The 14,800-nt window shown below is 44.3% G+C and overlaps 1 protein-coding gene across 3 annotated transcripts in view; it reads left to right on the top strand.

Annotated features, from left to right (window-relative positions):
* Positions 1–6,391, top strand: part of radx (RPA1 related single stranded DNA binding protein, X-linked) — a 51,123-nt gene extending 44,732 nt beyond the window's left edge. For all 3 annotated transcript variants that reach the window (XM_033030268.1, XM_033030266.1, XM_033030267.1), the window contains 3 exons: positions 3,312–3,605; positions 4,405–4,593; positions 6,054–6,391. In XM_033030268.1, coding sequence (XP_032886159.1) covers positions 3,312–3,605; positions 4,405–4,593; positions 6,054–6,178 — 608 coding nt within the window. In that variant the 3' untranslated portion in view covers positions 6,179–6,391. The remainder of the gene's footprint in view (positions 1–3,311; positions 3,606–4,404; positions 4,594–6,053) is intronic.
* The last annotated feature ends 8,409 nt before the right edge of the window (positions 6,392–14,800 follow it).

Raw genomic sequence — 14,800 nt, 5'->3', positions numbered from 1 at the left:
TTCCATCAGTTTTATTGCAGCAGCTCATACATCATTAAAAGTGTTTGCAATGCATGATTCAGTGTTCATTTTAAAAGGGTGATTGTCTTTCCACGACACTCTTGGTATCAAGTGTTTGTTTTAATACTGTTAACCCTTTAAATGCAAACAGTGTTGGTGGGGAGAGAGGAATGAGAGTTTAATTTCAAAACTTGAATCCCTTTTTACTCTCAATCCACCTAGTAATGGTATGTTTAGTTTAGCTTAGTTTAAAGATACAACATGGACACAGGCCCTTCGGCCCACCGAGTCCATACTGACCATCGATCACGTCATGCGAGAGTGGCATACATAACTAGAGTGAATGGGTGATCGATGGTTGACATGGACTCGATGTGCCGAAGTACTTGTTTCCATGCTGTATCTCTAAACTAAACTAATAGCCCTGTCCCACGGTACGAGTTCATTCCAAGAGCTCTCCTGAGTTTAAAAAAAAAATCAAGCTCGTGGTAAGCACGGAGAATGAACGTAGCGGGTACGTCGGAGCTCGAGGACGTCTCTTAGCGGCTCGTAACGCTAACAGGCAGGTAAGCACGGGAAGACTCGTAAAGATTTTTCAACATGTTGAAAAATGTCCACGAGAGCCCCGAGTACCGACGAGTGGCCATTACCGTAAATCTCCGAGTTACGAATCAGGGCAAACTCGGGAGAACTCTTGGAATGAACTCGTACCAGTGGGACAGGGCTTTTAGTGTAGATGGAGTCAATGGTGGGGAGTCTGGTCTGTGTGATGGTCTGGGCTGCATCCACAACTCTCTGCTTTTTCTTTACTGGCAAGACTTTAGACTTTACCTTTTACTTTGGACTTTAGAGATATGGCGCAGAAACTTTGTCCCACCGATCCCCGTACTAGCTACTAGCGACAATTTACAATGTAAAAAAGCCAATTAACCTATGAACCTTTACATAGAAACATAGAAAATAGGTGCAGGAGTAGGCCATTCGGCACTTCGAGCCTGCACCGCCATTCAATATGATCATGGCTGATCATCCAACTCAGTATCCTGTACCTGCTTTCTCTCCATGCCCCCTGATCCCTTTAGCCACACGGGCCACATCTAACTCCCTCTTAAATATAGCCAAATGAACTGGCCTCAACTACCTTCTGTGGCAGAGAATTCCAGAGATTCGCCACTCTCTGTGTGAACATTTTTTTTCTCAGTTCAAGTGCATTCTTGGAGTGTAGGAGAAAACCGGAGCACCCGGAGAAAACCCACACATTTCTGGCTGTTAAAAAGAACTTTGTATTTGAAACCGACTCGTTGCTTCACGGAGTGACCACTATACTAGGTGGTTGGAGCGAATCCCCGACTCAGTTTTAGCGGACAATGACCAATCACGGACACCATTTCCTCCACCACCTCCATGGTCCGTTGTAACAATGGTGGTCTGCAATCTGACTTTGCAACTTTCTTACATGCTGAGTTCCTCCAGCACTCTGTTTTTCTTCCCTCAAGATTCTAGCATCTGCAGTTTCTGGCAATGGCCTTGGCATGTAAGAGTTGGGATGTCATGTTGATTCGGCCTCGCTTGAAGTGTTTTGCATTCTGATCACCCGACCGCAGGAAGGATGGGGTAACAATGGAGAGAATTCAGAAGAGATTTGCCAACCTAGAATAGACAAAAATTGCTGGAGTAACTCAGCGGGTCAGGCAGCATCTCTGGAGAGAAGGAATGGGTGACGTTGCGGGTCGAGACCCTTCTTCAGACTGAGAATCGGGACAGGAAACAAAATACGGAAGGGTATAAAGAACATAGAATGATGGGCTGTAGCTATAAGTTCAAGTTCAAGTTCAAGTGAGTTTATTGTCATGTGTCCCTGTATAGGACAATGAAATTCTTGCTTTGCTTAAGCACACAGAAAAATAGTAAGGCATTTACTACAGTACAGATAAATGTGTCCATATACCATGATATAAATATATACACACATGAATAAATAAACTGCAAATAAAGTGCAAATAACAGAAAGTGGTTGTTAATAATCAGAGTTTTGTCCGAGCCAGGTTTAATAGCCTGATGGCATTGGATAGGCTGGGCCTACTCTCACTGAAACACAGGAGGCTGAAGCCTAAACGTTACTGAGCTTAATATAATTTATGAGGCGTGTAAATAGGATAGGGACAAACTAAACTAAACTAAACTAAACTAAACTAAACTTGGTCAGCAATGATGGGTTGGGCCAAAGGGCCTATTTTCATGCTCCATGTCTCTATGACTATAAAAACAATTAGACTAACCATCTTAGCAATTACTGGAAAAGCCACACTTTCAATTGCGCTTTCCCTCTCATCTGTTCTTAACACTTTGTGGATGTAGCCCAGGCCACCACACTGACCAGACTTCCCACCATTGACTCCATCTGCCAACATCTCATAAGTAGATCATGTGGTAAAGAAGGTGTACAGTATGTTTGCCTTCATTGCTGGGGGCATTCAATATAAGATGCAGCTCAAAAGGACATTGGTTTTGCCGCATTTGGAGAAATGCATGCAGTTCTGGCGTGTGTGTGTCCCGTCTCCCCCCCCCCCCCCCCCCCATTGCAGGAAAGATGTGCAAGCTTTGGAGAGGGTGCAGAGGAGGTTTACCAGAATGTTGCCTGGAATAGAGGGTTTCAGCTACGGGGAGAGTTTGGATAGACTTAGATTTCATTAGTTTAATTTAGAGATACAGCATGGAAACAGGCCCTTCGGCCCACCGAGTTCGGATCGACCAGCCATCCCCGTACACTAGCACTATTCTACACACTGGGGACAATTTACAATTTTTTACCAATGCCAATCAAACCACAAACCTATACGTCTTTGGAGTGTGGGAGGAAACCGGAGCACCCTGGAGAAAACCCACACAGTCACAATAAGAACATACAAACTCCTTACAGACAGCACCCATAGTTAGGATCAAAGCCAGGTCTCTGTTGCTCTAAGGCAGCAACTCTACTGCTGCACCACTGTGCCGCCCATACAGTCTGAAGAAGTGTCTCGTTCCGACACGTTGCCTATCCATTGGCTCCACAGATGCTGCCTGCCATGCTAAGTCACTCCAGCACTTTGATTTTTACTCAAGATTCCAGCATCTGCAGTTCCTTGTGTCTCCACATTTCTTGTTTGGGGTGCCAAGAGTCAGTGAGAGATTGTCGCTCCTTGGGCACTCCATTAAAACATAAAGTTGTGCAGTAAGAGGAAGATTGTGCATATTTAGCTAAACGCATTTGACGTTTAAATTCTGCTTTAATGTGAATGCCGCAGAAGTAACAGGTTTATTTTTAATTTATTCAGATGAAGATGCGAGAACTGAAGAGACGGAGATGAACAGCACCTCTCGATGTACGTGGGAAAGCACTCTGTGGCCAGAGATGAAGGAACATCTGTCAGTGCACTTACAGTTTGGTCAGCTCCTTTCCGAGAGTGTTCCTCGGACATTTGACTACAAACATAGAGACTTTCTGATGCAGCGGTGTAACCTTCAGCCTGCAGAGTACAAGGCAGACGCAGTCACCTCTAGCATGGACCTTGAGAGATTTGGACCAGCCTGTGACCATGGTTACTACAGTGTGACAATCATTGGTGCGTACTGTTACACAAGTCAGAAGAATGGGTTGCTTCACTCTCCATCAAATGCATTCTAATCGAACTTGTCTTTGAGTCAGAAGGTTGTGAATGCAAGGAGTCCGAGAGCCATACTCTAGTGTCTGGAGCTAGTTAGGAAGTGTACCATTTGGATCAAGATGGGATGCGTGCCTCTTCTACTTGACCAACCATCATCAATTGTTGGGGAAAGGGAAGATTTACGTGGATGTTGCCAGTACTCGAGGGCCTGAGCCATAGGGAGGGGTTGGGCAGGCTAGGGCTTTATTCCTTGGACTTAACTTTCTCCCGAAGGATGTTAGTGACCCAATGTGCCCTACGTAACAATTCAGTGGGTTTAGTTTAGAGATACAGCATGGAAACATGCCCTTCGGTCCGCCGACTCCACGCCGACCACCGATCACCCATTCGCACTAGTTCCATATTATCTCACCTTCTCAGCCACTCCCTACACTCTAACAGCAATTTACGGGGAGCCAATTAACCTACGTTTAACCAAAACCGCATTTCTTTGGAATGTGGGAGGAAACTGGATCCCTGGTGGAAACCCACGCTGGCACAGGGAGAACGTGCAGACTCCGCGCAGGCAGCACTACAGGTCAGGATTGAACCCGAGTCTCTGGTGCTGTGAGGCAGCAACTCTATCAGTTGTGCCTCACAGTGCCAGCTAATTAATTGAAAGTACTTTCTTCAGTAGTTTGTAGGGAGAATTTTTGTTCAAATCGCCTGAAAGTTTGATGTGTCTCTAATAAGCGATTGCATTGCTTTTCTGTTCCAGGTATCAATCACCAGGTCGCCATTGACGTTGTATTTCGACCGTCCATGAAGAGTCATGAAGGACTCTGCACGTTGGGTCATCCGATGGAAAGCCATGACAACAGGCTGGCCTCCATTTTGGCCAGTGGATACATCTGTGATGAACAATCCACCAGTGGCAATCAGCAAGAACCAGCGTCTGCCTCTCCAGGTAAGGGTTGTGTCCACAGCCTCATCTCGGCATCTGATATGAGTCTGCTCGAGATTGTCCTCTTAGATTAGGTGGTGCCACAGTGCCGCAGCAGTAGAGTTGCTGCTTACAGTGCCAGAGACCAGGGATTGATCCTGGCTACGGGTGCTGTCTGTACAGAGTTTATACGTTTTCCTCGTAACCTGCGTGGGTTTTCCCCAGGAGTTGCGGTTTACTCCCACACTCCAAAGGTAGGTTAATTGGCTTGCAAAAATTATAAAAATTGTCCGTAGAGTGTATAGGATGGTGTGCGGGGATCGCTGGTCGGCATGGTCTCGGTGGGCCGAATGACCTGTTTCCACGCTATATCACAAAACTAAGCTTGACTAAAGACATCTAGTTGGAATACTGAGGGTGGACCACACTGTCAGAGATACCTTCAACCCTTTCAGATTATTAATGATCCCAGCCTACTGTTTGGATGAGGATGTGGAGCTGTATCTCAGATGTCCTGTTCAACCAACATCACTGAAACAGATTATCAGATCTTTATCATGTGGCTGGTTGTAAGAGTTTGATGCGCACAAACTGGGTGAAAAGTATCCGACATTTCAACAATGATTTGGTTCGATCCTGACCTCGAGTGCTGTCTGTATGGAGTTTGCAGTTCCTCCCTGTGACCACGTGGGTTTCCTCCAGCTTCTCCGGATTCCTCCCACGTCCCAAAGATGTGCGGGTTTGTAGGTTAATTGACCTCTGTACAACTGCCCCTAGCGTGTAGGGCAGGGGTGGGGAACCTTTTCATGTTGGATTGCCGCATTAAGTTAGCTGTAATCTAATGAGGCCGCCATCCAAGAAACTTCAATTAGATATACTTCAAAATGTACATTATTTTGTTAAAATAACCCTCATGACTTACTAATGTTTTAATTGTGGCCATCAGTCAGGGAGGATTATTTTGTTGAATCTTCTTTTACTCCTTGGCATTTAAAATACATTCATTTTAAAATTAAAATTAAAATAATAAATGACGAACAAAAACATATTAATAAAAATAAAAGGATTTGTTCTACAAAATTTGGATTCATTCAAAAGGCCGCACTTAATGGCCTTGGAAGGGCCGCATGTGGCCTGAAGGCTGCAGTTTCCCCACCTCTAGTGTAGGGAGAGGATGAGGAAGTGGGGTAACAAAGAACTAGTGTGAACAGGTGATCAATGGTCGGAATGGACTCGGTGGGCCGAAGGGCCTGTTTCCAGGTTGTATCTCTGAACTAAATTGAACTCTGATCCTCTGGGCAGAGCAAACAATTTGCAGGCAATGGAAACAAATTCTCTCTGCTGACCCCTCCTGACTGTGAAGCGGACTTTGTTTGCAGGCGGGCAACTTTGACGAGACCTTTGCCATTAGCACATCGTGCTTGGAGTGAGTTTGGTCCTTGGACGGTTGTGCAGGTGAAACCCTCTGCATTTTTCTCTTGTAGATCACATTGTAAGAACCGCAGCCGATCTGGACAACCTGCACGTCATCTGCATCATGGACCTTTGCCATCACGGTGGGGACAACTCTGAAGCAATTTTAAACAAAATATACATGGTGACTGAATAACACCATCAACTCTTCAATATCCATTCCTAGTTCATAGATTCTAGACTTTGCTCCGGGTCTTACCGCTCGAGTTACCACCTCGATATAACTATCAACAATGCGCACTATAGAAAATATTTGCAGTAATATTTTATTTTATGTGATTTTTTTTTACCAATGGGTGTGTATGTATTCAGCCTTTAATCTCTCAAATAAATCTCTGTATTAAATAGAGCCGCCAAGCATGAAGAAATATTCTTCTGAGTTCTGAGAAATAGTTTTTAAATGCAGATATGCAGACACTTACTGAACAGTATCAGATATCATGGACTTAAGTAGGGGGTAATCAAGTGACTGTTGATGATAATGCTTCCACATCCAGTGAACCTGGCTGGTGAATTATTTGGGAAAACAAAGGTTTTATGTAGAATTTACACTAATTTATAGTCATACAGCATGGAAACAGGCCCTTCGGCCCAACTTACCCATACCGACCAAGATGCCCCACCCATATTTGTCCCACCTGCCTGCGTTTAGCCCATATCCCTCTAAACCTTTCCTGTGCATGTACTCGTCCAAGTGTCTTTTAAATTTTGTTATAGCATCTGCAGTACCTCAACTACCTTCTCTGGCAGCTCGTTCCATATACCCACCATGCTTTATTTGAAACGTTGCCCCTCGGGATCTTATTAAATCTTTCTGCTCACCATAAACCTATCTCCTCTGGTTATTGATTCCCCAACCCGGGGTAAAAGACTCTATCCTCCACCCCATCTATTCCCCTAATGATCTTATACACAGCTACAATTTCCCTCAACCTCCTGCGCTCCAAGAAATAAAATCCTCGCCTGCCCAACCTCTCCCTATAGCTGAGAACCCCAAGTCCGAGCACCATCCTCATAAATCTTCTCTGCACTCTTTCCAGCTTAGCAACATCTTTCCTGCAGCAGAGCAACCAAAACTGAACACAATACTCCAAATGTGGCCTCCCCAACGTCTTGTACAACTGTAATTTAACATCCCAACTTCTATACCAGGGATCACAGTTTAAGAATAAGGGGTAGGCCATTTAGGACTGAGATGAGGAAAAACTTTTTCACCCAGAGAGTTGTGAATCTGTGGAATTCTCTGCCACAGAAGGCAGTGGAGGCAAATTCACTGGATGTTTTCAAGAGAGAGTTAGGTTTAGCTCTTAAGGCTAATGGAATCAAGGGATATGGGAAAAAAGCAGGAACGGGGTACTTTAGGACTTTAGATGATCATATTGAATGGCGGTGCTGGTTCGAAGGGCCAAATGGACTACTGCAGCTATTTTTTTCTATACTCAATACCCTGACTGATGTAGGCCAATGTGTCGAAAGCTACCCTGACTACTCTATCTACCCGTTACTCCACTTTCAAGGAAATACTTCCCGCACTTCTAGATCCGTCTGCTCAACAACACTCCCCAGAACCCTGCCACTCACTGTGAAACTGAGCTCCTGCTTTACCCTGCTATAAATCTTCCAATCTACCTTGTTTCAGTCCTTGCACTTTGATTTTATCTGTACTTTCTCTATAGCTGTGGCGCAATATTCTGCACCATTTATTTTCTCCTTTGCACTACGTGATGAACTCATGTATGGTATGATTTGCCTGGATAGCACGCAGAACAAAGTTTTTCACCGTTAGCGATGTTACAAAACTTACCTTCAGCGGCGCTGCAGTTCTGTCACTGGCCGTGTGCGCGACTTTGGCACTTTTGAGGGGGGGGGATTTAAATGCCGTTTTCTACTGCCTGTCGCAGGCGAACTTCCTCGGGCTGCCAGCTGCTGCAGAAAAATCGACTGGACTTCCGTTCTCGGAAGGTTTTTTTTTAAATCGCTGGACAATTTAATTGCTGGAGTAAAATAAAAAGCTACTTCTAACGCCCTCAACGCCTACAACGGGACGGATCTCAAGTCGGGGACAAAACATGGGGTAAGTCGTTTATTTTACATATAAACTTGCTTCTTAGGATGACTTTAATCAAAATTTACTTGGCGAAAATGCGATTTTGGCCCCATACGAACCGGCAGTGTTTTTCCTGCCGATATGGGGTTCAAATTCATCGCAAATGCAACGTTCCAATCGATCACGTTCCAAAAGCAAGATGATTAAAATGCCCTTTTTTTTGGAGATAAGCCATCTAAATTGTCTATATTTTGTGTTATTCTCTCTCTCCATGATCATTATTGGGACGACAGATGGCACAATGGGCTAAGTGTTCGGCTGGCAACCTGAAGGTGGCCGGTTCGAATCCTGCTTGGAGTGTGTACTGTCGTTGTGTCCTTGGGCAAGACACTTCACCCACCTTTGCCTGTGTGTGAATGTGTGTGTGTGTGAGTGATTGCTGGTGGTCGGAGGGGCCGTAGGCGCAGAATGGCAGCCACGCTTCCGTCAGTCTGCCCCAGGGCAGCTGTGGCTACAGAAGTAGCTTACCATCACCGAGTGTGACTGAGGAGTGAATGAATAATGCGATGTAAAGCGCCTTGAGTATTAGAAAGGCGCTATATAAATCCCATCCATTATTATTATTATTATTATTTTTAAACTATTCACAACAGTTTGAGTCATGTGTATTGTGTAAAAAAACAATTATTTGATTATATTTTGGGTGGATGTTTCTAGATTAATTTATGGGAATTAAACATTAATTTCTTCCATCTGGGATATAAATTCATGACAGTGAGATTTAAAAATCATGTTATATTGTGAATTCTTGGGTGAATGGGATTAGTTTGTTATTTGGATACTTAAGCCATTTCAAAAATATATCCTTTTCTTAAGAAATGGAATCTACAGGACATTGTTAATGGGAAAGTGGTGGGCAGAAAGGCATGTCATGTGTGGTTTGAAGAGTAAAAACTTGTAGTTTACAATGCCAAAATTAAAAAGTTGCGGACAAACAAGGTGTACAGAGTTGCTTATTGATTACAATCTGAGGAGTATGATGATGCTACTGATTATGATATGCCAATGTACCAGCTAGCAACTGATCTTCTCCATAAAGACTTGGTCTATTGCTAGAAATTGTAATTTATTTACCTATCTGTTGCAGATTTACAGCATATAATACAATAATATTAAAGTTCTGATCTTGAGAATATCACATTTTTGAATTTTCAAGGCAGTCTGGCTGTTTATTACTATTTCCGTCACAACGGTCAGTTTTGTAATTAGCTACAATTAGGCAACTAACTAATTATATGCTTTAATTTCAGGTCATCCAAGTAAGATGTTTTATATTTGTTTCAGAATGCTTCAATCTATAATAACTGAAAATTTCATTCAGTTCTCTTCATTTTTAAGAAAGTTATGGGCTTTTGACTGACCTCGATTACAGCTTTCGTGTTAAGTCAATGGAAAAGCAATAGGGAACAAGATGCTAATTTCCGAGTATGAAAATGGCCATAACTTCAAATCAAATTAAATTAAATTAATTAAACTTCTTTTTATGCTTTATCTGATGAGATAAATTGCAGACTTGATTTTTAAAATCTCAAAATTTTGTAATATTGCTATCACTATCTTAGTTCACATCACAATAATAAATTAATGCTATCAAAAGCTAACTAGGGTAAAAGGTTGGCATTCTTCTCACTTCCTAATCCATTTGGACGTTCTATAAATCTGGAGTGTGAAAGAGAGATCACTACTTACTTGGCTAGCTCCATTTGCCAAGATACATCTCACTTTTCTCTGATTTTACTGGACTTTGTCTAGCGCTATACATTATTCCCTTTATCCTATATCAGTACACTGTGAATGGATCGATTATAATGCTGTATAGTCTTTACGCTGACTGGATAGCACGCGATGAAAACCTCGGCACACTCATCTCAACTAATAAACCAACACCAATATCAACCCACGTAAGTTATATCAAATCTACCACTGGTAGCTTCATCTCCACATTGACTCGAGTGGTTTAAGAAGGCAGATCACCAGGCAATTGGGGGTGGGCAATAAATACTGACCAGGCACAAGATACACACGTTGCCACAACAGGTTAACACCAGATGTTATCTCACTGTCTCTCTACTCTGGTCAGGTCTATATGGACAACAGAAACACTAACGTTAGGCTGCTGTTCACGGGCTACAACTCCATGTTCATTGCCATCGCTCCCTCCAGACTCATCTCGACCTGAAACGTCACCTACTCCTGTTCTCCATAGATGCTGCCTGACCCGCCAAGTTACTCCAACATTTTGTGTCTATCACCAAGAGGGACAATTGGGACTACATTGAACACTATGTAACCTTGTCGGCACCCTATACATGGCGACTCTTTGCATACTTTGTGTCTGGTATGCAATACAGAGACGTGTCACATGAGATAATAAGGTTCCATTCCTTCATCAGGCTCCAAGATCTGGGCTTCTCTGCCTCTCACTGCACCTAGACCCTAGACTTCCTCGTCAGCAGACGTCAATCGGTAACGACATTTCCTCCTCCCTGACCATCAGCACAGACCTCAAGACTACGTGCTAATCCACCAGTTCTGCTCTCTCTCTACCCATGATTCCAATGCCATTGCAAATTCGACTATAACATCACTGTTGAAATGAGATGGCGTTCAGGCGAGAGCCTCGTTCTCACCTTCCCCTCAGCTAACAATGGTTCATTCTACGTTTCCTTCTTCTGCTTTGACCGGTCGATTTCACACCTTACCCTTCCACATATCTCTAGTCTCCCTCTCCCCGACTCTCAGTCTGAAGAAGGGTCTCGACTGAAACGTCACCCATTCCTTCCCTCCAGAGATGCTGTCTGACCCGCTGAGACTCCAGCATTTTGTGTCTATCTTCAGAGATAAAACACCTAGTTGAGTGCCATAAAATCTAAGGAACTAATCATTGACTTCAGAAAGGGAAGGAGGGGGGAGGTTGTGTGTGTGGGGAGGGGGGGTTTGGTATGAGTTTATCTAAAATTCTCTCCAGTTTGTGTGTGGCCTTACTCTAGGAATGAAGGAGGCCCAGGACAGAAAGGTCAGTGTGGGAATGGGGGGTTAAAATGGTGCCTCTTACCCTATCATGGCCTTGCATTTTTATTGTAATTGTGTGTTGCATTTATGTCTTTTTTTGCATGGTTTTTATTGTCCCCAAATGTTTTGACCCCTTTTAACTGTCCCACCAACACCCTGGCCACACCCTGTCACAGATATTCCTTCCCTCCCCATAACCCCTCTACGATTTAAAATAACATTTCCTCTCTCTGTCCCGATCCTCATGAAGGGCATTTGGCCTGAAACATTATCTGTTTCTCTTTCTATGGATGCTGCCTGACAAGCTGAGTGTTTCACACCGTTTCTGTGTTTGTTTAATTTTCTTCATGACCTGTGAACTTGGCGGCATTCTGTGGTGGAAAGAAAGAGCCAGTGTTTTGGTGTGGATATCTATTTCAGCCTGTGTTTATTCTTCAATGGTTCAATGGTGCTTTGTTATCACGTGCAAAACGCAGTGAAATTCTTTGACGAGTCGCCAGAATTGGCGCCGTTTCCAAAGTCTGGTCCGCGCTAGGTCTTATGGAGCGGCGCCCGATCTAGTCAATTCCCAGGCTGCTGCAGGGCCTCCAGCCGTCGCCTTTGGCTGGATCGTGCAGTGAACCAATGCCCCTCGCCCTGCTCGGCCATCTTTGTGTCCCAACGGTGCCTCCCACAGCTGATTTTAAGGGCGCGGAAGGCAAGACCCCGGTTCACTTTCCTACCACCCTTGCTCCTAACGACCAGCTCCCTCATCTTGGGCTCTCTGGTCTTCAGCAGACGAGCAGGGGCCGGGCTCGGCAGCTCCCTCTGCAGGCTGGGACCCGCCCTGCAGTCTTTCTGCGCTTGGCTTTGTAAGCTATATTGATAGGGAGTAGTGAGTCTGAAGAAGGGTTTCGGCCCGAAACGTCACCTATTTCCTTCGCTCCATAGATGCTGCTGCACCCGCTGAGTTTCCCCAGCAATTTTGTGTACCTAAGCTATATTGATGTTGGTCGATCGGTCGAGAACAGAAAACCCCACATTGCTAGGAATTGTACTTTTAATACATTCTAGGACCAGCGCTCAGAGATTAACCTCTGGGAGGTGGTTTCCTTGCAAAGATTGATGGCTCTTGACAATGAAGTTGGTGGATAATATGCCCAAATGTTGCCAGATCCCAGTATCGTTCTAGCCGTACGCTGACAAGCCCTTATACTGCATCCTTGAGTGGATTGGGACAATGAAAGATTCAGTGCAAGACTGAGGAAATCTAATTAATAATTGTTGAAAGAATTACGTATTTTTGACAGGGTTAAATATGAATGGGGTGGCGCAGCAGTAGAGTTGCTGCCTTACAGCGCCAGAGACCCAGGTTCGATCCTGACTAAGGGTGCTGTCTGCACGGAATAAGGTTGTATGGTATTAAGTGGTAGGAGTAGAATTAGGCCATTCGGCCCATCAAGTCTACTCTACCATTCAATCATGGCTGATTTATCTATCCCCCCTAACTCCATTCTCCCCATAACCTCTGACACCTGTACTGATCGAGAATCTATCTACCTCTGCCTTAAAAATATCCAACCTGTACGTTCTCCCCATGACTGCGTGGGTTTTCCCCGGGTGCTCCAGTTTCCTACCACATTCCAAAGATGTACAGGTTTGTTGGTGAATTAGCTTTGGTAGAATTGTAAATGTTCCCTAGTGTAGAATAGTTCTAATGAGTGTAGGATAGCAAGTCGGCGCAGACTTGGTGGGCCGAAGGGCTTGTTTCCGCGCTGTATCTCTAAAAAAAAAGAATTCATTGTTTCAGGCTATTAGATGTGAGACTTTAGAGATACAGCATGGAAACAGGCCCTTTAGCCCACTGAGAACGTGTCGATCAGTGATCACCCTTAACATTAGCAATATCCTACACTCTAATGACAATTTACACTTTACAGAAGCCAATTAACAAACCTAAGATAAACACAAAATGCAGGAATCGCTCAGTGGGATAGGCAGCATCTCTGGAGAGAAGGAATGGGTGACTTTCCAGGTCGAGACCCTTCTTCAGACTAGAGTCGGGGGAAAGGGAAACGAGAGATATAGACGATGGTGTAGATATATTGAAAAAATGAATGACAGCTATGCAAAAAGGTAACAATGATAAAGGAAGCAGGCCATTGTTAGTTTTTTTGCTAGGTGTGAACAAGAAGCTGGTGCAGTTTTGGTGGGGAGGGATGGAGAGAAGGGGAATGCAGGGGTTACTTGGAGTTAATATTCGTACCACTGGCCCTGTTACCTCTAGGGAGTGGTTGGTGGACACTCCAGGTTTCAAATTCAATGCTAAACATGAGCCAGCATGTTTAAAGCAAACAGTTTGCAAAGCTGCAGCTATGCCTGAACTTCTGAGCAGCAGAGCAACACAGCTGCTAGACATGCTGCCTCACGGGGCCAGAGACCCGAGTTTAATCTCAGGGTCTGTATTTGTGGAGTTCACACCTTCTCCCTGTGACCCTGTAGGTTTCCACCAGGTGCTCTGGTTTCCTCTCATATCACAAAGACACGCGGTTTTGTAGGTTAAGTGGCCTCTTTAAAATTGCCTCTAAAGTGTAGGTCGTAGATGGGAAACATAGAACCGTGGGCAGCACAGTGGTGCAGCGGTAGAGTTGCTGCCTAACAGCGCCAGAGGCTCACGTTCAATCCTGACCAGGGATGCTGTCAGTACTGACTTTGTATATTCTCCCTGTGACCGTGTGGGTTTTCTCCAGGTGTTCTGGTTTCCTCCCACATTCCAAAAAGGTGCTGGGTTTGTAGATTAATTGGTTTATGTAAATTGTAAATTGTCCCTAGTGTGTAGGATAGTGTTAGAATATGGGGTGATCGCTGGTCAGCGCAGACTCGGTGGGTCGAAGGGCATGTTAAAAGCTGTATCTCCAAAGCCTAAACTCTAAAGTAAAGGATGGGTGGTTAGTGTGAACGGGTGGTTAGTGTGGACTCAGTGGGTTTAAGGGCCTGTCTCCATGTTGTATCTTTAATCTAAATTAAACTAAACTGGTCGGGTGCCAGATTTTAGGTTTTGTCATGCTCCATACAACTATGGACATCTATGGAGTCTTCTACTCCAGTCCTGCACTGTCTTTTAGTTGAGATATTAACCAGAGTCCCTGTCTATTCTCTTGGATGGATTTGAACAATTCAATTACAGTATTTTAGAAACATAGAAAATAGGTGCAGGAGTAGGCCATTCGGCCCTTCGAGCTTGCACCACCATTCAATATGATCATGGCTGATCATCCAACTCAGTATCCTGTACCTGCCTTCTCTCCATACCCCCTGATCCCTTTAGCCACAAGGGCCACGTCTAACTCCCTCTTAAATATAGCCAATGAACTGGCCTCAACTACCTTCTGTGGCAGAGAATTCCACAGATTCACCACTCTCTATGTGAAAAATGTTGTCCTCATCTCGGCCCTAAAAGATTTCCCCCTTATCCTTAAACTGTGACCCCTTGTTCTGGACTTCCCCAACATCCGGAACAATCTTCCTGCCACTAGCCCGTCCAACCCCTTAAGAATTTTGTAAGTTTCTATAAGATCCCCCCTCAATCTTCTAAATTCTAGCGAGTACAAGCCGAGTCTATCCAGTCTTTCTTCATATGAAAGTCCTGACATCCCAGGA

Source organism: Amblyraja radiata, chromosome 12, assembly GCF_010909765.2.
Source record: "Amblyraja radiata isolate CabotCenter1 chromosome 12, sAmbRad1.1.pri, whole genome shotgun sequence".
Classification (NCBI taxonomy): domain Eukaryota; kingdom Metazoa; phylum Chordata; class Chondrichthyes; order Rajiformes; family Rajidae; genus Amblyraja; species Amblyraja radiata.
The sequence above is the reverse complement of the archived record's forward strand: the minus strand, read 5'-3'. Positions and strand labels throughout refer to the sequence as shown.